This window comes from Limanda limanda, chromosome 15 (assembly GCF_963576545.1).
Source record: "Limanda limanda chromosome 15, fLimLim1.1, whole genome shotgun sequence".
Classification (NCBI taxonomy): Eukaryota; Metazoa; Chordata; class Actinopteri; order Pleuronectiformes; family Pleuronectidae; genus Limanda; species Limanda limanda.
This window is the reverse complement of record NC_083650.1, coordinates 16365307-16391306: the sequence shown is the minus strand read 5'-3', so window position 1 is coordinate 16391306 and position 26000 is coordinate 16365307. Positions and strand designations below refer to the sequence as shown.

Sequence of the window (26000 nt, the reverse complement as noted above, 5' to 3'; positions counted from 1 at the left end):
AAGGATAAAAGGATGTGAACAGATACTTGAGTGTCCTCTCTGACTGGTGGGATTGGAAAGTTCTGCATTAGATCATACTTACATCTTTTGAAGCACCGTCTTCTTTGTTTTTGTGGGGCTGTTTAAAGGCTCTTGGGTTTCTCCCACTCTGGAAAAATATTCTGATCTGCTTTGTTCGCTCAGCTCGGTCTGGAGAGGACAAACAGAATTGGTGTAAACAGAAAATATTATTCCTGGCATCCCCTGGAAAGGTTTGGATCCACAGCAGACTGCTGTCATCATCTGGCATTGTGGGACATTAAATAACAATCAATGCTGCTGCAGTAAAAATCACGGCACACTGAAATCAAAGAAACAGAAAGTTCATATACATTTATCCTCGTCTGATTGTCATGACTCCCAAGTTGTGTTGTTGCCTTACAAGAACACTGTTTTCTATAATGGCCTCAGATACACTGAGTAACACCCAATCTGGCACAAAGAATCAGTCCCACACTCAATGACGTCCAAAGCAACCATGTCAAACACTTCAGAAAACAATTGCCGACTTGGCATTGTGTGACGTAGGTTTCATAGTCTCTGTCTAAGGCTTGAGTAATGCTTGCAGCCTGAGGCAGATACACTTAACTGTGAACCCATGTTGACAAGTTAAAACAGCTATTAAAGACGGTGCATTCAGAAGATGACAAAAGAAAAGTACAGCTTAGGCATGGGAATGGAAAAACGTGATAAAGGATATTAAGTGTCTCAGAGCATTGAGACTAGATATAAACAAATTAGTGGAAGTGATCCCATTGTTTTGCACTGCAGCAACCCGTTGAGTTCCAGGTTTACTGGTTATAGTTTGCCCTTGTATTTTGATGTTCTTATATCCATAACAAGTTAACACAGATGGTTTTATGAGATAATACATTTATGGTTTGGGTTTCTGCCGTCTCACACTTCTCTCTGGAGCTCTTGCAAGAGCAGGGCGATCAGAAAAAATGAGAAACTTAAAACTTAGGACAACAGTGTTTACTGAGGAGGATGAACAGAGCGCTGATAAGATTCATTAATAGAGAGTGATTTTCAGATTTCAAGTAAACAGAATGCCAAAGTTGGACAGGTGGTCTAACTTGGTCATGGTGAGGCCCTTTCCAAAAGAAAGCCATATACACTGCGCTGTGTTCAGTGCAAAATGTGCGGAAAACATTACTCCTGTAAAACAATTATTCCATTTACCACAGTATATGTGTGCCTCTGTAAAAAGCCAACTGGCTAAACTGGTCAACTCCGGGTGGACATTTCAACATATCCACATATTAAGAGGAATCTCTGAAGTGGAATGAGGAAAGGGAAAGAGATTGGATCTCTCCAACGTGTGCCCTCAACAGGCCACTAATGAAGGTTAATCACAGGTCTTTTCCTTGGCTGACCTGGAACAGACGCTGAGTTTATGAGAGAACAAGATACGCTGATGCTAAATTGAGCAGAACCGTAAGTTTGAGAGTCTGTCAGTTTATCAGGAATTAATTACATTGAAATAATTGGTGGGGGAGTTCCAGAGTCCCATCTTGGCCCACCCATCCTTCCACCAAGCTTCTAGAAAATCAGTTCAGCAGTTAAAACATTACAGTACAATAAAAACATAACCTTCTTGGTGGAGGCAACTCAGAGGCTATAGCAGTGCTATGATAAAAAGCTAAAGCTGAACTTGCCGGTGGTGCTTTCAGCCAAATGCAAAGTTCAGAATAGGGCGGCTGTGGCTGAGGGGGTAGAGCGGTCGACCTCGACGATGAGACCATTTACCAACATGCTCATATTAATCAGCCATGATGTTTACTCTCATTTAAGCAAAATACACCTGAGGTATTTGGTTATTAACAAATTCTATGTTTTACCTGTTGATGAATATATATAGGTGAAAAGTTAAGCTAACACCGATGTTATTGCAGTTCATCCTGAGGGCGAGATGAACATTGGTACCACGTTTCACCAAAATCTATCCCACAGTTCTTGAGTCATTTCACTCAAAAAGACTCATGGTGCCGCAAGAGGAAAAGGGAGGGTACCACCAAACTTTATAGGATTCATACTCTGGAGAATTTGTCTGTAAAAGCTTGTTCCAATCCATTATGAAAATTATGAGAAATTTCACTTCTAAGTGAAAACTTTGACCTGCTGTTGGCAAAAGATGGAAAGTCAGGGGTTCACCCAAGTCGTTAGAATTCATCCTCCAGCCATCGTGAATGTGTTGAACAAGTTCTGTGGCATTCAATCCAATAATTAAGACATTTCATTTAGATTTTTCTGAATCCAAGTGGACAGACTGACATTACCTTCCAACGAGCCAAGCCAGGGCGGCTAAAAAACTCTTCCGACAAATGCAGTGGGAAAATACAACCAGACAGAAGCTACATCTTGGAAAACTTGAGGTTGTAGCCACTATGTTTATTCAATATCAGCCATTTTTAAGATCATTACTATTCCATAAACTGGTTGGTAAAATGATCAATGTGCGCTGTAAGACTGGGAAAGCCAATGTGGTGAGCTCTGGCATCCACCAGTTACTGTGAACACAGAGGAAAAAGAAATCAATAATGTCCTCTTTCCTCCGCACATGATACCAGCGACAACATATGACCTGACACCCAAGGAGGAATTATCCCGAGCCGCGAGGGCGAGCTAGGGCCTTGTGGCTTTGCACCGGGTGTCGAGACTTACAAACTGCACTCTGCTCTGTGGTGTGATGGATGGAACATAGAGGGAGGGGAGTGAATACGAAGGGCTGGGCAGCAGGGAAAGGGGCGTAGACGACAAGAAACAAGGGACAAGACACTGCAGAATGAATAAGAGAAAGAGAGTTTAGGGGGGGCACAACAAAAGAAGAGGTACCCCCCAGAGTCAGATTGTCTGACCTCAACAGTCTGTCCAACATGCCCACAAATACAAGAATCCTCACACAGGAAGTTCTCCACAAGCTGCCCTTTGTGTACAGATGGAGTCATTTCAGGGTGTGGGCTGAGCTTCAGTCTTTGAGCTCTCTACAACTCGCACAGGATTTGAAATTGGGACAGTGACACACATACAAACTAGCATTTTCCTACGTGCTCACACACCCACCAGCCCCCAACAACAACAATTCTGTGAAAGATGTGGGTGCCGTCATTTGCATTGTAATGCCTTGATATGTATTCGCGTCTGTTTAATATGGATAAATGCCGTTTGAAAATGAACTTGAAAGAAAAATCAACAAGAAGCCGATGGGAGGTTCTCTGGGAAAGACAAGCTCCTTTCTGTTCCTGTCGGCACGACTTCAAAAGAGGGAGAGAGAGAGTGAAAGAACAGAGGAGTGTTTAGTTGTACGTATGAAAAGAGGTAAAGGTTTGACACACACAGCTAAGAGACAGAAATGCAGACGGAAAGAGAAGGAGATGGTGCATGAGTTATTATCTCTGGAGGTCCTACACTCTATATATAGCAGTTAAAAAAGAAAGTAGAGGAACTAAAGGTAAAGAGAGACAGTGCCTGAACAACATGATAATTATCATATTCATGTGGTTAAAACAAAGTACTGTGGGAACAGAGGTGGTCTAATCTTGGGCGGAAGGATACAAATTCGCAACAGGGCTAGATGGTGTTATTTAAGAACATCTACCCGCCAACGCTACCACCTCTCCCTCAGCACAAGGATTTAACCCCCACACCTCCACCGCCAGCCGGTCTGCCGGCCCCCGCACAAAAGTGCAAAACACTTCTTGTGATGCAACCCGTAGACGAGCAGTTCCCTCCCCAGCTCTGAGGCCTGGAAAACAACACGGCTCTGCTACAGGAGCTGCAACAATACAGCACATCTGGAAGTCAGATTATCGAGATAAGCCTTGCAAAAGGGCAAAGGGAGCAGAGGGAATGACTCATTTGGTTTAAAAGGATACCAGGACAGAAACACAAAGCTTGCCCCAACTCTGAATGACTCCTGGAAGTAACTTCAAAAAGATAAGCAGCTTCAGACTCCATAAAATACAGGGAAGAAACAGTTCCTCCTCTTCCATATCTGCAATAAGGGTGGAACAGATAGGAAGATTATGTTGCTTATCTTTCAATGCAGCTGCACTTGAAAGTAGTGCACTGATAGAGACAAACAGTCTGAGTGGTCTAAAAAAATCTGCTGCTCCACAGGATGGCTGTAACTCTCTCGGTATTTAAAGACATTGCTGTCTGTATTTAGTATCCCAAGCTTGATCGGTAAACCGTGGAGTATTGTCATATATGAGTTACATAAATACCCATGGTCATTCATCTGCGCAGAACAATAACAAGTCTGGCGAGTGAAGAAATTCAGTCTTTTTAAGGAACCAAGAAAAAGGCTGAATGGTCTGGTGACCATGCATTTTTCAGTTTATCCAATGGATTTTGCAAGGAGTTCCAAAAGCCAAAGAGGTCAGAGACCTTTCTCAACTCATCACAGAGACTCTGCAAACTTTTAGTAGTTAAAAGTTAAAACATGAAAATTACCAGAAAGTAAACTCGATGACACGTCAACGCTGAAAGCGCCGATCAACCATCAAATAATATTTGCTGTCACGGTGGAAGACAGAATGTTTATTCTTGGTTTAGTGCTAATACTAACAACTTTAAACAGTATCTCACCTATAAACACAAAAGCGAGTGAGATGTCATCCGATAAAGCCAGTAATTCAGCCATGTCTCAAAAAGTAATTTATACCACTTGAAATGTTTGAATACCTCAAACTACTCAAGTGATTGAAAAATGGACCTATCATTCCATTGGAGAGCCCTTTGAGGAGCTTTATAATGGTATAACTAAGTCTACAAACCCCTCTGACATCTAACAGAGCACCAAGAAATAACAACTCTGTTGAACTGTCAGGACAGAAATACCTCCTGCAGAGATGTTCGTGAAATGAGTCCACAAATTCCACCACTCGCCCTCCACCCACCCTGCTCCCACAGAGGAACCATGCCCTGTTTGTCTAAGTTCACCACATCTTGCCTGCAACAAAGTCAACAAACATGCATGGGCACATACTTGTCGACAATAAAGAACAGTTCTTATCCCGGAACAATGATGAAAGTTTTTGGATCCACCCACGTGTAAGGATTAAGACAAGCTGTTAAATGTTTTGACTCAGTTCGTGCAAATGTGAAACAGCAGTGAAGACAGGTTGGAACGAGGGGACGTGATCCTGTCCTGTAGAAGATTATATCCATGTATTTGGACCGAGGTGCAGAGGAGATCAGCGGACACCGGACGCTTGGGAAAGCGCTGCTGCTAGCTGTTGCGAGCTGTGAAGCACAGAGGCGTGCTGAGGTCATGAGTAAACACACAGGCCTGTCCAGAGCTCAGAGGAGGAGGGGGGGCTGGAGACACATCTGCTCTGCCTTTGATCCAAACTTCTGCGGCCCAGCATGCCCCTCACCCCTCTGCTGCCCACTCTGTGCCTGACTACAAAACAACGGCCGCAATCCTAAACACTAGCTCTTCCTTCCCATGCTGCCCTCCTCACTGTTGCTGCTGACTCACAATAGGAGCAATTTTTCATGAAGGACATGAATCCTCGATTGTCAAGGAAAGAAATAACATTGGCAGACCAAGAAATGCCTTTTGTTTGCTTCCACTGTCTCATGAAAACGCAGCAGTTTAAATACCTCTACAGATCAACAGGCGCCTGCAGGTTTCTAGGTCGCGACAGGCCGAGTGCATCCGGCTAAAATTTGTCTTTAGATGAAATATGAGACAGTTAGTGTCGCCCCACAGATGTGATAGATGTCAGGATTGACATTCATCAATAACTACACACACGACAGTCAGGGCTGTGATTTGACAATCCAGCTAAGCTCTTTTTTCATGGTTTACACAACAACTTCTTTGAGAATGAATATCCTGTCTCAACTCGAATGTTTCGATATTCAAAAGCTGTGAACACTTATGCTCTTCAACATGGTTGAAAGGCATGTTGTATCTACTGGTGTGTTTTGATCACTTCACCTTTAACCTTCAGCCAAATCTGCTACATCCTCCTTAAAGACATGGCTAACAACAACAACTGCATTAATCTGATCCTTTTTCCACATGGGAGCAGTGAAAACAACCTGGAATTTAACATTGGCTTCACATTTAACATCGTGTAGAAACCATTTTACCAGGTTAGAAAGCCCAATATTAACTTTTTCAATTAGATTTCTTCTGATTATCTCTGTACCGACCAGGATATATTCGGCTTACTAGCTGCTAGATGCTCCACTCCATTCACCTACTAAACTTTGTATGTAGTTTGGTGCTGGGCAGGTGGTGTGCTAGCCACCTGCAGCTGCTAGAAATGGCACCGATTTGAATCATGACTTTGAATCAGAACAGTAAAGTTGAAGGTGTGAAACAAAGAAATATGTGCTAGACAAACATTTTCAGGAGTTGGGTGATGATTCGCATGGGTTCTATGAGCAGGCCCAACTCACATAGTTTAATCAATCATTGAAATAAACTAGTGCAGTGTCTGTTCTATACATACCAAGTTGCCGCTTTCTTTCTGTAACTGTAAAAGTGGCCTGCAGTAATTGAGCTGTGGCAATTAAAGGCCGACTGCTGGACTCAACAGAGCCGTGAAGCTGCACCGCCGCTGCTGCACAAAGAGCTGTGTTTTCAAAGTTCAATGAACCTCAACTCAGTACACAGAACCCTGAACTGGAGAATCAACTGTCGTTGTCATGAACACAATGTTGTTGTGATCAACAATGACGGTTATGTTAAAGAGTCCCAGCCTCTGCTGCTGCTACAGAGGGCTGATCGCCTGTTTATTCAAAGTGTATTCGTATTGAACGGATGTCTTGTCCAAATCACAAACTAAGACGCTGCATTTCCTTGCGCCCAAGTGTGAAGCTGATTACATCAACGATTTTTGAGATATGTGAGCAACAGACAGATACTTAGATAGGTGACTATTGCACAGTTTGAGTTAGCATTGAGACTTTAATCCTGTTTTGATGATCCCGGCGTTTCAGATAAGTAGTAATTATAATATGGTTAAGGACAATACATCTACTTAAAAAACTGCAGTCTGAACACAAATATGTAGCTTTGGTTATTTACTTCAAGTACTGAAAATCACTAGCTGTCCTCCTAGTTCCTTCGCCACTAGTGGAAATGACTAAATCTTACCACCTCCTCTTCTAACTGAACCACAGCTGAAAATATGACTAATAGCAGCAAACAGAATACAAGAAACATACAGTGAGACGCTGACTTTAACAAGAGTAAAGGCCAACCATGATGTCACCTTCGTTCCCCCACAACATAACCTCTTGACCTTATGAGAAGTGTCAGTTTCATGAGTCTACATTTCCACTGCGGTCAAGGATTTTTGTTCAACAAATCACACAAACTGAATCCTAACAACTAACTTTGGGTCTAGCAGGCTCATGCTGTCAAGAGTTGAGGGATAAAAGACCTCTTCTTTAACATATGACCAAATTTGACAGAGAACTCCAAAGACTTCATTCTTTTTAGATGGCAACATTAATCCTTGCATCAGCTGTGACTCACTGCGTGCCCTTTTTTCGTTTTTCTTTCTTGGTAACATTAGAATGGCAAAAAATCCCTGTGTGACAAGTCTGAACAGAGCAGGGGAAATAAACAAATAATTGTTTTTGTCATGTGAATAACTTCAGTCTCGCTGTCTGGTATCTTTCCCTTACAAACCACGCTCTCGGCTGGGCGAGTGAGAGCTCCACCACAAGACTCCCACCCTCCAATTCCCAGTGCTTGTACTGTATGAGCCCAGAGAACCACATCCTGAGGAGAGGAACGCAATCGACAGCAATGCCTCCTTGAACTGGAAAATTGGTTACACAATCTGAACTTTTCACTGACGACTGCGTTGCTCCACTAAAAATATTACAATCGCTGCTTTCATTGGACGCCAAACTGCGGAGAGTGCAGAGACATTTCAAAGGGAAACAATAGCAAAAAACCCATAGAAAAACAGTGGGTCACTGATCATGGGATGAGATGGGAGAGTCCTGTGTCTGTCCTTGATGTGAGTGCCAAGGTGAGAGGCTCCACTACTATTTCCCAGAATACTCCTGGGAGTTTGGGATTAAAACCCCCAAACAATGAACATATAACTGAGTGATGGAGTGCTGTTTTAGGTTTTATTAACCATGAATGATATGCCATATAATGGAGAATATAATATAATATATTAAGGGTATATTAAATGTTGCAATTTACGGCAAGGGGGTTCAAGGGTCTCCAAAAGCATAATTTTTATATAACGTGAATATTATGTTCTGACTATGTCAACATTAACTACATGGCCACAATGACATTGCATAAAAAGTAGGAAGACAATCAGGTTATTGTGTCCCCCTGCGATATTTTTCTATAACGGGTACAATGTGAGAAACTTCTAGAAGCATCGAGACTTTCTCAAGAGCTAAAGTGAACAAAATTACCTTTGGCTGCAGTTTATGTTTATCCAATAACATTGAGGTTTACAACAGTTTAAGGGCAACAGAAAAACTAAACCCTACAACTGGGGTGAATTGTCAGAATCTGAGTGTGACGCTGCAGCTTTGGACCCCCCCTCCCATCATCCTCTCTTACTCCTGTCCCTACTCCCAGCATCACCACCACCACCACCACCACGTATAGAAGCTCAGCATGTATACAATGAGAGCAAAATTTGGCACCACCTCCCAATAATAACACACAAACCCATGCAAGACTTTTTGCCAGGCGACTGGAAGAGGAAATAGAGGAGTATAAACAGCACTCACTGCGGCCAGGCTCGGGTTTCCATGGTGTGCTGAGGCATCCTCGTGATAGCTCACACACACAACGTAGCGTTCAGGAAACACACGCAAATCTGCTGGCAAGCAGAGACACAGCACAGACAAGGCTAGTTAATAACGTCGGCTCACCTCTAATTATGAATCAAACTCATGGAATTGTGGTGAAAGATCGACTTTACAGCTCCAAGCACAGTATTTACCGTCCCTCAGACCAAGACGGAAAAATGGCACATTACAGTTTACTGCTGACGTTTATGAGCCGTGTAAACAGCATGAAATATTAGAAAATGTTACACCAACAATGGCTTCTTGGAGTGTTTGATCTGGTCTAAGGGCAGAAACCATCTATAACAATAAAAGTGTAACATTATCATAATAAATGTAATTGTCCCTAAGCTCTCCAGATGAAGTTAGCTCAATATATCACCTCAACTGAACAACCACAGTAGGCAATATCTAACCTGTGGTATACACAGCTTGCATAGACCACACACATTTATTTGTGCAGAGTATGTTATGAAGATGACTGAAGATGAATATGTCGGTGAGTAGTTTAGATACATAAAAGTTAAAGATACATAAAAATGTAACAATGAAATTTACTCGGCAAATACATCCAAAGCCTTTCTCTTGAGTGAGGCAGATTTATTACAACAGTGGCCCTTTCTGTAGTGCCAACCTCAGGACAAACTTGGTAATGTCTTGGGGAAAAATGATTTGCTTTTTGTACAGTTATTTCAACATATTTGTGAGGTTAAAAAAAAACAACTAAATCACTCATAGTAAAAAGTTATCAAATAAGCCTCTATTCTAATAATAATACTTTACGTTTTATTTAATTCTATTATGTTTTAGCCTCATAGTCTTTAACGGTTTAAATATACAAGCAGACAATTCGAAGAAAGCTCATTTTTATTGCTATTAAAACTTTTAATGAGCTGACCACTATGTGCAACTCGATCAGTGGACCGATTTACACAACCTTTGACCCCAGGGGACTGAGTTTTAATTTGATGAGGTACAAACATGCTGAGAGAAGCTGTTATCTCAGTCTGCAGCCGACCAGCACTACTTTACCATCCAGGCCCTTAGGGAGCAGATATTAACTTTACTGACAGGAAGAGAGCCATGTTGGTCCCATGAAAAGGTGGCCAAGGGTCAGAGGCACTAGATGGGCCATGGAGATAGACTGTCACTGCCTTCCATAGACAGCCCTCCAATCTCTCTCCCTCTCTCCCACTCCCAGTAGTTTCTCAAGGGAAACGCTTAATGGCCGCCTGTTCCCAACAACACCCCGAGCAGGTAGGGACAGGACATAAAAATAAGTGAGGGGGAGAAAAATCAACACGCCGACCACCGAAGATCAGCTCCGTCTGTGGGAAATTTGGCTGAGTAGGAGCCATTGAGATGTCTATTTCCGAACCATGTAACTGGGAATTGAAAACATGAAGGTTTACGTACCCCCATGGAGCTGCTTGACAATGCATCGGAGGTTGAAGTGGCGCTTCAGAAAATTGGCAACCAGGTTGAACTTTTTCCCTGAAAGGAAAAAAAAACTGAAATTCAGATGACAGCAAGAACAGATCAGAAAGACATGAAAGCAAAACTACTGTACATGTAACAACCCAGGGGTCCACCACAGACACCAGTGGTTTAGTTGTTGATGGTTCCTGCTGACTTGTTGTTATTCACCGATAGTAGCGAACACAAAACACCTTCACTAGCATTCAAATTATTTTATGGTCATGCAAATGTTGTTCAGACAGGGACATGAAGGGCATACCATGCAAAGGTTCTTGATCCAATAGAAGCCCTTCACGAGAGGCAACATCCATACGACCTTCTTTTGCCAAGGACACGCTTGGCATACACACTAATCCAGAGTTTTAGAGCCGCTAAAATATAAAAATTTTGAAATGCTGCTGGCCCTGTTTTAGTTTGAAAATTCTGGGGCAGCATTTTAGTCTGGACAGGCAGAAACAGAGAGGATTGGAAACAATGACGTTTGATCCGTTTTTTCATTTCTTATTTCCGATCTGAGCAAAAAATCCATACTACGAAGACAAGCCGTTATTAGTTTTTTGGTATCAGATTCTAAAATTAATAACGAAATAATTACTAGTTTTTCGGTTTTGGTTTCCTATTGAATATGAAAAGAACGAATAATACATGGATTTGTTCTTTTTCAGTCATGACGTAGCCTTTGCTGATTCGTCAAGCAACTATCAGATGATCCTCTTCAGCAAGAAAACAAATGGCATCAGCCTCGGCTACCAGTGTAATGCCTGTCCAGTGTATAAGTGGTCATGTTATATTTAGCAAATGAAAACATAGTAGAATGGATGTAGCCTGAGTTCCCCTACTGGCACCGCAGAACATACTGGAAAAGCAGGTTAAACACACTTACTGGTATATAATGCGAGAAAATGCTATAATTCAGCTCACCTCCCAGTTTGGCACAAGCAGAGAAATGAAATGTCCGCAGCCTCTACTCTATTTGTCATGGAATGTTTGTCATGGTATGTAAGAGGTGCTGGGCAGAAAAAGTGGCCTGTTGCCTAATCTTGTAGGAATTTGTTGACTGAAAGCAAGGGTCTGGCTAACACGCTATCCAGTGGTTCTTTGTAAACAAGACAACAGTGGTGGGAAGCTGACAGAGAGTGCTCTCCCTTCAGTACCTTGTTAGTACCTTTTTTCCTCTCCTTTATACAGTGGTTTAAAACTATAAGTGACTTTACAACCACGGCTATTATGTCCAACTCTTATTTGGCACTCTCATATTGCTGTTGCCGTGTGAAAACATGATTACCTACGGGGAATTTTGTATTCTAACTCCAATTAAGAGATTACACGTCTTCCACAGTTTGAGGGCCTCCTGACCTCTTGCCCTTGAGGCCCTTTCAGAGCTCCCAGGATAATGTCAAATACACACTCCAGCCAAATAGCGCTGACATGTTTTGAAACAGCACTGACAGGCGCACGTCAATAAAACTTGGAAAAACTTGTGAGAGGGTCTGTGCGAGAATTTCCCCTTTCTCAATTCAGCAATAATTCAAAGAACCTAATTATCGTCTTCAAGAAGGAGCTTTCTTGTGATTCTTTGGATAATAACATGCAATTACAGGGACAGTTTGCTACAAAACTGTCACAGGTATGCGGTTAAGTCAACTGGCCAGTGATTAATGGCACCACCGCTGCTTTCTTTCTCTCTCTACTCCACCACCCAGTTAACTACTAAAACAACAGTGTAAATACAAAAGAATGTGGGAACAACTGAATTACTGAAACAATCACGGATTTGTTATCAAATCTACAGCCTAAACTGCAGTTAAATAAACCAAAGTGAAAAATGAACTCAAATAGGCGATTAAAGCTTTAAAATATGGATATCCGTAAATGATACGATGTAATTACAATCAATATTTTGTGATGATAACTGGGTATATTTTCAATCCAGTGACAGGCTGTAACACGTGTTAGTTTATCGCCTATGGGAAGGTGTGCGATCATCTAAAGCTTTCACACAGAAATTTAGCCTCCAGCTAAATTATGGTGGGAGACAGCTTATTCGGGATTTATTGACATACATAAAAATATCCCAGAGACAGACATAAATCTTTTATCTGGAACATTAAAAAGGAGCAGAAACATTATTGAAAGGTTCCTTATGTAGAATAAACTTTAATAATGAGAATTGGAATCAATTAAAAACAGAGGTTGTTTGTGTACTATCTGTATATCAGTCGCATTATGTGTTGACATCATTGAACCACCTTTTTTTAGGATAGTAACCATTAGTGGTTACTTATAATAGCAACTCAAAGCATTCAAAGAGTTATGAAGTCAGTAGATCTAGCTCCATGATCTGTGGTCTGGGATTAAGATCCCTCCCTTGAAAGAAATGAGGCGACATTTGTTAGCATTTAGCGGATGATAAATAAGGAAACATGACATTTTTTTATAGCCATACAAGGCCCCAGGTTACACTGTGAATTTCTAAATACAGCATCTTATACTTACAGTCTGTGTACTAATGCCATTTGTAATGTATTTGCGTACCCATTCAAAATGGATTTGCAGGAAAACAACGACAATGAGGATAAAATAATAATTTTCAGCTTGTAAGTTACATTCAGTCATTTTTCTAGTGTTTTTGTAGCAAATCTTTGCAATCTAAAGCTTCTTATGCACAAATATTGACAGTTTTTGGTTGTTTGGTGGTTTGTTTGATGTTGTCTGATCTTACGGAAGAGAGACACATGTTGAAATGAGGTCAGGTAATTGACAGTGGTCCCTCACAAACATTCCACTGTTGAGCTCTAAAAGCTTGGGTGTCTGTCTGTAAGTTTAAGATTAATGCGGTGCTGAATGACAAACAACAACAGCGGATGCAAAATCAAAAACTCGCGCTTGCTGTGTGCAAGAATTAACAATCAAATGAAACACAACTTCTCAAGAAACATACGAGCAGCCAATTATAGTTTGACCCTGTAAAACTAGGGGGCACTATGTGTAGAGCAGGTAATAACTGCAAAGACCATAAATGTAAAGGTGCATCTTGGTACTTCAACCTCATGGTCATTGTTGTTATTGTATACATTCTAATGCACTGAACGTGGAGGCTACTTTGCTGAACCACAATACACGTGTTACTACATTTGTTGCTGGTGTACTCACTGAACTGTTGTTAGAGAAGGGAGCACTGAAGGTCAATCCCCTGGTACTTGGTGAACATGAATTATGTAATGATGCTGGAAAAGTTGATCCCAAAGGAAACTTCAGAAACATGTTCTTTCGGTATGTAGAGCATGGTGGATAGCAGAATTCCTTTACTGGGTAAGATTTTTCCTTTTCTTTCATTCTTCAAATAGCAAAGCAGTGATCATCCATCGCACACTCTGGAAATCTACCTCGAGAGGAATGCAGATCTGTATCTGTTTTGTTTCCCCTGATCATTTTGGGTCCAGGGATCAAGCATCTTTCAATACAGGCTCATGTCTTTCCATGTTTTGAGAAGCTTTGATTTAGTCCAATGGACTCTTTCGCCTCATGTCTAGCTCTGCAACTATTCGCACTGCTTTCCCTGGTGGTTTGAGTGCGCCAATTCCCAGGACAACTTTGACAGGGATGTCTGGATACGGGGTTGGGAACCAGCACAACACCACAGTCAGAGACATCAGCTGTTGCTCCAACTTTATAACGTCCTGCGCAGCGCAGCGTTGCTCTTGGCCCTCTGCCCAGGTTCTCTCATGTTAAGCTTACATTCATGTTTCTCTCAAGCAAACAGTTTGCTGGTGCCTCCTGTGGGAATGATCGTCCGCTTTCTGCGGCAACTGTAGCCCACAGTGGTGCAATACCCAAATCTGCAGAGCGGAGACTTTAAAGGGTTTCATTTGTTCTTCCTTCAAGAGAAGATGGCCTTTCTTAATTGCTTTGAAACCCAATGCATGACAATATTATGATAGGTCAAATCAAACAGTAAACAAGCTTGCACGCCATGTTTTCAGAAATGTGGTAGATAATATCGCAACCGCTTGTATGGAGAGACTTCGACCATCTTGTAATATACCACAGGACAACTACAGAAAAAAGACAGACTCCACAAGGCTGGTGCCAAGGCTAGAATACTGTAATTTTGAGTCACACACACACACACAACACACAGAGAGGGAGATTACACACACACATGCCTGCAGCTTTCACCACTTCCTGGAAAAACAATGAGAGGAAAGAAAAGTCAACAAACCAAAAGACATCCAGAGCGACTCGGACTGTAAAATGGAAGAGGGATGGGAAGAATTGAGAGCGGGGTCAAAGGTAAGTCCCCATGGAAAAGACTTCATTAACTTCAGTCATATCCTGAGATCATTAAAGCAGAAGTAGAAAACAGTCGCTTTCTTCACACAATCTGCATTCTTGACAGCCCCTGCTGTTGTGTGCAGGAATCAATGAGCATGTGTGTCCTCTCAGTGCATTTACATATGGTATATGCTATGGTTGGGCGATTGGACTTCAATAATGTTTATCTGTGATGTGCTGGGTCAAACGTAGGTTTTCTTTGGACACTTTTTGGGTCGATTTCTCATTGTATTGTGCTAATATAATAGTCTACCTCCTCAAGAATTCTTTCAACTGTATACGTGAGCCTACTTACTACAAATGCTATTTATTACATTAAATAAAATATATAATCATTCATACATTCATTTAATCCATCCTGACGCCCTCACTCACTTCCTGTATCTCTCACTCTCATGCTGACCAGTAGATGCACAAACACAATGTCATCAGACACATGTGTAGACTAAACAACAAAAGTAAAAACTAAGTAAAAACAACAAAATTTGGTCTTCATGAACACAAATTGTCTCACAGAGCAGTGAAGGGACATCCGGTAACAAGTGATCACAGTGCTTCTATAATTAAATTCGCCGTTACTGACGGTGGCCAACTGGATAGTTTTTGCATATTGCCCAACTCTAGTATATGAACTTAAATTACCTTTCTTCAGTAACCTGATATCATTGAAGTCAAGAGAAATCTGATTTATATAATAGGGGGAAACCCTTGAACACAGGTACGTTTCTGCGAAAGGAAACCAATTTCCATGCCTAACTTGGTTTGTAACAGGAAACCAAGCAAATAAAATCAAATAAAACTTTGGACACATGAGGGAAACATCATAGTGCCAACAATGCCAGCAGATAATGACTTGTAGTGTTTGTATGCAAAATAGTTCAGTCAAGAGCTGAACTAAAATTCAAAACTGAAGTAAATTAGTCTAAATAGGACACAGATGAACAGAATATTGTTTTCTTTCATTCAGGGTTGTGCAAAATAAGGAAAGAATTGAGTGGCCTTTCAGTTAGTCCAAATGTTTCCACCAAACCTGAAAAAAATAAACTCTTCTGCTTCTCTTTACTGTATATCATTACTGCTGTGCCAGTGCCAGTGTTGGTTCAGAAACATGGCAAGGAAACAAGGAGGGAAATGTGATTACCCAGCAGCTGCATTTTAATGCAGACTGTACATTAACCTGGTTATTGCAGTGCATGTAAAGGCATTCTCAGATTTCCTGCAGTAACAGGATTTTCTGTCATTGACCGGGTTTCTAGTGTAATGTAAATGTACGACTGTATGTCAGGAGAACTGAAATTCCCACGCAAACCCCTTTATGAACAGGAGTTGAATCAGCAGGATAGTCAGACATCAGTGCCTGAAACTCCTGCTCTTTTGACATCTCTGCTTTGAAGTGGACCCCCTCCCTCTGTCCTAAAGTGTGGGTGGAGAGTTGGGGGCTAGAGCGAGAGAGCGGGGTGGATTGGGGAAGGATGAGAGAGCATGAGGAAGTTACCCATATGTAAGTGGGGGCTTTCCTGGAAGGACATCACTCTCTGTGTGTAACTGTAACTACGGCCGTGGCGGAGCACTGTGCCTTATCATCCTGCACAACGTCCACCTGAAACAATATTTGCACATGAGCGTTCAATTTAACATTTGGGTGACCCCTTCATCACAGTTACAAAATACGCCGCAGCATGGTAGCTCAGGCCAACCCATAATGCAGCATGTGACTAAAGTGGTGGGGAGCATTTTGGAGCACAGAAAAATCACCGAGGGGGGAAAACAAATCTATTTCTCAGAAACATAATCTGATGAGAGAATTTAAGTCACAATACAAAATGTCACATTCAATCATAATTATATCTAAATTATCCCAAGAGGCCGCAAATCTCTCAAAGCACTGCCTCTGTTTATATAAAATACCATTCAGAAAGAGGAAGATGCAAACTACTTATATTGCATTAAGCTCCTTTGGATTAATGTTGTGCAGAGCAGTTTGTGGACTTGAGTTATGCACTGTGCTGGCCCTTTAAAACTTAGATCAAGGTCTCATTGGAAGAAAGCTGTCTCTGCCTGCTGGGTCCTCTGTAAATCTGCTGGCCTGTGTTTATAAACCATGGCACAAAACCAGTGTCTCATGATAAGAGGAGAGTAAGACAACGAGGAAAAGATGAAAAAGTAGGAATATTTGGACTGAGGTTCTGAATTTTATTGCTGTTTTAAGTATTGTCAGGCTTTCCGTGACTACACCAGGCAGATTTGGCTGCAGTATACTGTCACCTGCCCTCAGGAAGAGAAAAAAACCCCACAGAGCTCACAAGAGCATGTGACAGGGGCTCGTTTCTTCTGAAGGGAAGGAAAGAGCACGGGAAAACAACGACATCTTCTAAAACATTTCAGTAATTCCTGAAACAAGGCATTCTGGTCAAGCTGAACACTTAGCATGAGTTCAAGTGAGTGTGTGCCGTCTCCCAGACCAGATTGTGGTAAAGGGGGAACAGTCACATGAATGTGATCCGTGCTCAGGCTCAGGCTCAGGCCCTAATTATATTGGAACAGAGTGTGGTGTGACAGCTATGGCGGGGATTGCGGTTGTGTCCTAAGAGACTGCAGCTGACCCTGCGGAGACGGGGAAGGAGAGAAAGTGAGAAAAAGAGCCGACACGAGGAGAGCAGAGAAGGGCAAACATGGAGGGCACAGGAGAGGAGAGGGTGCATAAAAGCCTTTAAGTCTAAGGCAAATAAAAAAAAAAAAAGGGAAATAGAACTAAAGTGTGCGCATATGTGTGTAATAACGGGGAGGGGGGTTAACAGTGGAGTCAGACTGTCCTATGCATTGCTGCTGAGTAAGGCCGGGGGCTTACAGGAAGGATTTAAAGAGCCACAGCAACACCACAAAGCACCAGGGGGAAGGGGGTTGCCCAGCAGGGGCTAGGAGAGGGTGGGCTAGCGGGCAGAGGGACAGGCTGGCTGGAGCAGCGACTCTGATCAGGATCCATTTCCAGCCTGGGCCTTGGAATTCCTTTGTTCCTGTCACAGGTCTCCATTTTCCCGAGCCTTAATCCCAGCCTGCCTCACGCCTAGTAACACAGAGCGGGGCAGGTAACTCTGCCACAGGCATGCCTCTCTATTTACAGACCAGATCCCACATAACTACCACTCACATAAATAGTAATAGCTGCAGTAGCACTGAGAAGAAACAAGATGGGTTAATGCAGGTTGTCACTACAGAATCACCTCTGTGTTGTCAGAAAAGCACCGTGAACGTTCATGGCAGGAGGCTGAAAAGTTGCTGTGAATTGATTCTAATTTAAAACTAATATCCAACACATGTGATGGGATGTGAGAGTCTCATTCCCAGTTCAACTGAGCTGTATTTCCAGATTTGATAACTGCTTTAGCCTGCAGGCTTTCCAAGAGCCATACAAGCCAAATAAAGCTAAATCTATGACAGGCCAGAGCAAAAATCAACCATCTCCCTTTTGGTCCCTGCACATACTCTACTTTGTTCACTGGGAGGGAGATGGTCATTCGAAAACACATTCTCCAACGGTAAAGCTATCCAGCAACACTTGTGCTTTTCCCGCAATGGCCATGGCCAGGCTGCCTTAAGCCCCCTTCATGGGGCTGCCAAGAGGAGTCAGTGGTACACTGTGCAGTACTCGCAAAGCCCTCTCCCACGGCTATTAGTGACCATTCATCTGGGGAGCCTGGGAAAATGCCTCTCTAGCCTGCCGTGGCCATGGGGAAAGAGGCTGGCAGGTGTTCCCTCCCTCTAAGCCCTGGCACCTGTGCAGAGAGAGGAGGAAGGAACCAGCTCTGCCATGGGCCAGAACAGACTCTAGGTACCACTCTGCCGACGTTCGTCTAACTCCTCCGACTTGTAGGAAGACTCAAGCACCAGGCTGAGCTGTACCCGAGCTCTGCCTCACAAGGAGAGATCAATGTGGCTGTATCAATACTAATAGTAGACATCGGACATCTGGTAATGTGCTTTGGCGGTTTGAAATGACATGTTAACTAAATCCGTGTAAAACGAGCCTTCTCAGTTTACACTTTGCACATACACACAAATATATGAACCACAAAATTAATATCCCCCTGAGTTAAAGCAATAGTGGAGCAAATGGAAATCAAGATTCGGCCCAGTCCGCACTGGAAGTACAAAAGATCTAATCAACTGCAGTAGTATACTGTTAATATCTGACAACATACAATAATCTACAACAGTGGATTGAGCCGTTGATGTGGCATTGTGTGTTGTCTAAGAGGACCATGTCTGTCATGAAGAGGTTTTTTGAAGAACTATGGCATCTTCATGAAGATGACTGTGTCACTCGTTGTATTGTAGAACATAATCATCATCCTGTTTTCTCAAAATTCGAATCAAACGACAAAAATGTATTTCTCAAAGCAGAGAACCTATTATCCGCTCATTTTCGATCTGTAATTGCTCTGAGAAATGTGGGTGTGTTCCTCACGGTCTACCAGGGAGAATGCGAGAGGCCTCTCCCAAGATCCCCTTCCCTGGGCTCCTAAAGTCCAACATGTCCACTCTGCTTGTCCGGAGCCAAAATCTTTGGTGGGAAAAGTTCTCTCTGTTCATCTCTCTAAAAACATAAATAAATCACATCACTATGAGCTAATCATGAAGTCTCAAATAGCCTGGGTAAAAACGAAGGGGGGCTGTCAGTTGGAAAATGGCCCCTGCAGCTGAGATTTGAAGAAATGACTTGGATTTATGTTGGCAGAAGACATGGGGATAAACCCTGCTCTGATATGTTCACTAGGTGCTACACGCACACACATACAGTATATGCACCTAACATAGAAGAAGTACATAAATACAATAACCCATAGAGATAACTCAGATACAAACACTTGCACTGAAGGGCCTGGAATGTTAAAAGCTGTTGATGGCTCATTTGAAGTGCCAACAGCTGAGGCTGTTACGCTGTTCTTACTGCTGTCGGTTGGCGGAAGCCCCTGTGATTTCACACTGGCACCAGCTCAAACGCCGCCCCATACAGGACCCACAGTCCCCCTCCCATACCAACCAACACATAGCACCACACTCCATCCGCCTATTCTTGGCCCAGACACCCGTACTACCCCACCCGACACCTTTCTCCATATCCAACAACTTTCAATATGCACGTGTCCCTGAGCATACATGTCTCACTCCAGGATATCCAGCTTAATTCTGCTCTCACATAACACAATGCTCCACACAGATGCAAATAGGTCTTCTGCTGAAACAGATACAGGCAGAAAGGCGGCTTCCACTCCCTGCTACGGACAGTCTGAAAGTCCTGTGAGGATTAGCAGGTTAGCGTTTGACCTGCTTGCAGAACAGACGACCCCGATGCTTAATACCCACCCTGAGGTTTGCTGGGCTTCCCTCCCTAAGCCTGTAGTCTGTCCACCCCTTTTTATGGCTCCTGCCTGCCTGCTCACTTCTCACAGTCGCAGTCTCCACCTTTACTGCGCTGCTGCCTCCCTCACATGGGACAATGTAAAGACCAAGAATGTCATTACACTCACTTAAGACTTTTAATGGGACTCCAGCACATGAACTGTGTAGGCCAGTTTGAGGCGCTATACCTTTTCATGTTCTGAGAGGGGGGAATTCTCGGATATGGTATGGACTCATGTTCCACTGGTTACATTCTTTTTGGCAGAGCTACAAGGAGCTTAATCATTTTACACGCATATTTCACCTCTGAAATATTGATAGTCTCTTTGTTCAACACAGTGTGTGAATGTGTGCACACAAGTGTCTGCATGGGGCTTCAGTCTGTGATCTCCATCATTAGACATGTCTGTCTCTCCTCAGTCTGTCATGGGGAATATGAGTCAGGCTTTTCAGTAACCTTACACTGTCAGCCTGTTCACACCTAGCCCAGGGGGAGACTATATCTCGCCAGCACACTAACGCTCCCTCTGATTCTCACTGGTTCCGATGTGTCTGAACACCTGGTTGCATGCACGCGTACCTGCTTATGTGTCAGTCCAGAAAACGGTCAAAGATGGTAATCACGTACACATGCACTTGTGTAGAACAACAAAAACACACGTGCATGCGCCCTTTAAGTGGAGGGGAGTAGCGTGAGAGGCAGACCTGCAGCCGCAGGAGAAACTTTATGAGCCAACTGCCCTGTAATCCCACTCTCACAGTCAGCCTGCCCTGCTGAGAGAGCCCACTTTAACTGCTCTTAACTGCTACCTGTGACAAACCTTTCTGCCTTACACCACTCAGCTGGGGGTTCCTCTGAAGCCTGGCTTACAGTGCTTCAAAGGCATGTGCGTGGGTGGCTGGGGGAATGTAATTGCATTGGATGAATAGGGATGAATTGAATCTGCTTGTTTACATTCGCAATTAAATGATATGATATTTCTCTGTGTATATGTTTGTATGTGGCAACCACTTTCTGTGTTACCCAGTTATGCAGTAGAAAACACAGGTGTGCCACCATCACTTAAACAAGAAGGGTAACAAACATTACCCATTTTAATGGACTTAATATCTGACATGCATCTGAGATGTGCCAAGTTAAACAGTGCAACACTGAATAAAAACTTCAATCAGCTCTCTCGCCTCCACACCCTGGGCGTAGATAGCAACCATGTCCCAACTGGTTCTGTTGTCTTTACACCCACACTCGCCTCAAAAAGGTAGTCTGGAAATATTTTTTAGACTGTTTTGTTATTTCATTCCCATCCTGCTCACAGAGCTCAATGACCCACCTCCACGCCCGTAGCCATATCTCTGCGCGTTCAAAAGAATAAATAATGGTTTTGAGCCAAAATAAACCATCTTACTGATTCAAGAGTTGATGACAGACACACCTAAGACAAGGAAAGCGAAGACAGTGATGACTTCACTACAGAGGATTGAGCAACAGCAAATTCAAAACAGATTAAGTAGAACTTGTATACATTAACAAATTAAACTTTATTAGCGATTTAATTAAAAGTAAACACACTTCAGAAGAAAATGTTCTACACAATTATGAATTATGGTAATTAAAAAAATTATCTCACAACTAATACCATGAATATTTGTGTAATTAGGGTCACATGAGGATGTACCTTTCACAAAAAAGGCTGAAGCAGATGCCAGCTCCTTCTTTTGCTTGAGCTGTCTTCTATTGTGGAGGGACTCTGTGTACTGCTTAACCCTTTGGTCCACAGCATCTTGCACCAGGCCTGTAACCTCCTACAAACAGTCAGGAGATATTTCAGTACAGTAACATGTTAATGGTCTTCAGAGAGAACAAACGTTTTATTTTGTCATTTGATTTTATAAATTATTATTGATGAGCAAAGGCAAACAACGGGACAGTAAGAGTCCCAAGTCATTGGCCTGTTAGGCATCTAACTCCACAGGGGGCGACTGGCTATGTGGAGAGATGGGAACAGTTTTGCAACAATGGAAAGCCTGGAGAAGAAAAGATAGAAAGCTTAAAGTCATTTTAGATTCCACGCTACTGCTTTCCATTGAAAAGGCCTCCAGCAGAACAGAAGCCATATATTCAGTCACACACTTATTCACACGCACGCCCTTATCCCTGTGTGTCTGTACCTCAACGTGTTCCATAGTAAACCAGCTGGCGTCCTCTTGGCCGCCCAGGGGCAGAACGTGGAGATCCACCAGCACAGCAAAATTCCCACACTGTAACACAAAGAGGAAGGACAGCCACAGGTTGCCGAGTGGCATTAAGCTCACGGACAACAAAGGAAATCAGAGTGTGGGTGATTGACAGCGAGACAAACCACAACGACCCCCTATGTTCTCAAACATCACCCCAGGCCTCTCACAGCAAGTCCTCTCCCTCCTGTTTCTCTGTCTAGCCATCTCGCTACCATCTCTTTACAAAATACTATGGTCTTGTCTGTGTCCTCAAACTTCTCTTCTCTCAGTGTAAAAAGGTATGTTCCTGCTGTATATATAAGCTTTGCAGTGCCTCAGGTCACAATAAGCAACATAAAAAAAAAAGTCTGAAGATGTTCCACATAAATGAGGATTATGCTACTTTGTAACCGGGAAGTGATAAAACTCAGATCTACCCTAAAGCACTCCATGTTTCTGCACTTCTGCACTACAACTGTTTGAGTGGCGTAGCAGGCTGAGTAGCTGCAGAGTGGATTCCTGAAGCGCAACGTCATTGTGTCAACGACAATAAGCTATAAGGGACGGGGAGGCCAGAAATGCCGCGGCTGGTTAAGTTGCTGTTACATCTCTCTCAGGCTAGCCTGATTATGGTTTACACATGAGTGCAAAAGCTGCCCACTGCACAGAGCAAATGGATTTGGGTCTCGTGTGAACTTCGCCTTTGCCTGGACAAGGAAGTAATGGATGGACCGAGACCACCCACAACTTGACAGAGGAGCAACAAGTACTGCCCTAAAGTGATAATGAAGCAAAAAACATTGAACGGAGTGGGGTAGCAAAAATATAATTTTGCAAAGACAAAAGCTGATTTCAGCCTCAGAGTATGGAACTGGAAAAGAGTATGCACTTACAGAGGAGAGGTTATTCATTTCGTAATAGGGAATACTTATGCACACTAAAAGCTTTGTTTTGAGCCAGGCTTGTCCCCAGAGCTGAAGCGTTGCACACAGAATGACCAAATTCTACAACACAGACGTGAGACATCTTCCTACGGCTCGCTCTCATGATGACGTGTGTCAATGAATGAACAGGGTGTGTTGGAGAAGGCCTGTGCTACTTAAATCCTAAATCTGGACACAGGTCTACACTTTCCAACTCCAAACTTTGTTCAGTTGTCTCCTCATCTTTGGAATGACTTAGCTCAACTCCTCCTTAAAAGGGAAATACTGATACGGTGCCATTTCTATTACGCAGGGTTTGCTTAGTACAGTGGTTTTACAGCTAAATTTAAGAACAGAGTGCAGGTGATAGAGAAAAAAAATCTATCAGAGTTTATATGCACAGCAGCCAGAAGCACAATTTCTTTATACTGATAGTTGTGGATCAACCTTCTGTTACAGATTAGGATTTTTTATGGAACAGTTTAAAAGAATTATAATAAAATTTGTAATGGTGTTGTTACTTGAGCTGTCCTTGTGTTTTGATGTGGGAGTTTATAATTTCTATTCTTAAACTGTGGTGATGTGTTTTGGATTTTAGGATAATACCATTGATTTTTTTTTTAATCTGTTGTGTGTCTTTGAAGTTCTTGGGACAATGTCGAAAAATAAGTGCTATTCAGTTTAGCATGTCATCCGTTAGATCCCTTGCCTGATAATCCATAAGAGCAATCAATAGATCAAAAAAGGCTGCATGCTCAGAGCAAATCAAGCTGCATGATATTTAGTATTTTTCAAAACAAGAGGATTTTCCTATTTCATCGTGTTTCAATAAATAATAATTGAAGTGAAGCTGCTTCTTATTTCTCCTTTAGTTGTAATGCAGGTCACCATATGACTGCTCAGCGAATGTTTTAATCGCTCCTTGCTCTGCAGAATATGTCAATCACTAACCTCCTGATGTGTGCCAACTTGTACTGAAGACTAATGGGAAACTAATGTGATTCTAAGTCTCTTAAGAACACAGTGCATTAATCTGTGATCCTCTGACTCATCCCTCTATATCCTGAAATATGTGACAACAAAAGTCGGAGCATTAACATGTGGTAACAACGAAAATATCAACTTGGTAAATATTCACTGAAAAAAACACAGGAGCACTAATGGGAAAAGGAGTTGATGGACAAAAAACCTACATAGCAACAAAATATGTTTTGATATGGACCGGAGATGTGTGCATGCTTCCTGTCAGAATCAGCGTGTCCCTATAGATCACTACTCTCTCTATCCCCTGCCCTTTGTCTCATGTCAGTCCATGGATGACTGGTGGGCCCAGCTGACTGCCCCCAACAATTACCAGTGTGTGGGAGAGCCTGGCAACGGAGGGTCAGGACCCTGTCAATCCAAACGCCACCCAACCAGAAGACGAGCCCCACTGTGGTTTCTTTGGGTTGCAATTGACACACGCTGGATGTGTTTTGGTATCCTGACCTGAAATCTTTTGAAGAATGTCACTGCAGATAAGTATAAGAACTGTACTATGCTGAATGCGATACCACTTCATTTTTAGTGGTCCTAGGATTATTTATTTTACTTGTAATGTTCAGTTTTTGTTGACAGTGTGTCAGGAAAATGGTAATTCACGTCCTTGGTGATTATTGTGGTCGAACAGAATGCTGGTTTGTTATTGGTGTGATTTTGGACAATGAGGGATTTTTCTAATACTCTGCTCCCTACCCATGTGAGTATCCTGAAAGGTAACTCATGATCAGTCTTCTAGACTCTACACAAGCAATAGCTTGTTTAAGAGCACTAGATAGCTCAGAAATACACAAGCTATTGCAAGATCTAAAGAACAACACAAGGTTAATTTGATCAATAACTTGGACAGAAGGGGCAGTATAAGTTTAGAGAGGTCCTCTTGAAGAGGCGCAGCGTCTCTCAAATTGGTTTCTGAGCTTCTGATTGAATGTGTTTTGGGCTAAAAGCCAGACATCTAGCGAGTCTTAGACTAACTTCCTTTTATCACATTAAAGCAGCGGACAAGACTCGACTGGGAACTGGGCATTAATGATAAACACTGGTTTGCCCCTTACACAAAAAAGCATGTGATACCCTGAGCTTCTCAGAAATAGGGGATTTTGTCAGGAATGCAACCTAATGCAATCACCCTAATGAGAAAACTATTAATTCGGCCAGGAGAACTTGTGGTTTGCTGGAGACACACATTTCCCACTAAGTGTCAATCGGTGAGTCCAGGCCGCGCTGTTTATGTGCGGCTACCGGAGCTTTTACAAAGGACATTTGTGTTGTTTGCGGCAGATAAGACAAAAAAGCAGCAGAATCTCCAACAAAGGCTACAATCACATCATGTGGTCTAAATTTGTCGACTTGCAGCACAAAGAGTGACCAGTGAATCTCTAAGCTGAACTCTGCCATGAACTATGACCTCCACGTACCCCCCCCTCCCCCCCTTAAAGCCCAGTAGTCTCTCTTTAGTTAGATTTGTGGAAGCAGCCTACTGCTTTCTAGTTGTAGTAAATCAGACCACAAGGACCTCGTCTTCTCTGAGTAATGTAATCTGAAAATGAAACATCCCGTATGCTCACTAAAGCTATACTTTGCATGAACACATTGAAGGCGATACTCTGAGCAACTGTCACTGTCGGTGGAAAGAGAGGTTTGATAAAGGGCCAAGTTCTAGAGGAAGTTACCCTTTTCACGCATACTAAAGTGGGCCACCACTGCTTTGTTCTCTGTTTTGCACAGGCCTTTTAGAGTTATGAACAGAGGCTGAAGGCTGAATGAGAGGCA

General features: G+C 42.6%; 1 protein-coding gene across 1 annotated transcript in view; it reads right to left on the bottom strand.

Annotated features, from left to right (window-relative positions):
- slx4ip (SLX4 interacting protein) overlaps positions 1-26000 on the bottom strand; it is a 30404-nt gene that overhangs the window by 806 nt on the left and 3598 nt on the right. The window contains exons 2-6 of the mRNA XM_061087920.1: positions 22219-22308; positions 21726-21852; positions 10252-10329; positions 8776-8864; positions 83-189 (exon numbers count right to left, since the gene is read on the bottom strand). Coding sequence (XP_060943903.1) covers positions 83-189; positions 8776-8864; positions 10252-10329; positions 21726-21852; positions 22219-22308 — 491 coding nt within the window. The remainder of the gene's footprint in view (positions 1-82; positions 190-8775; positions 8865-10251; positions 10330-21725; positions 21853-22218; positions 22309-26000) is intronic.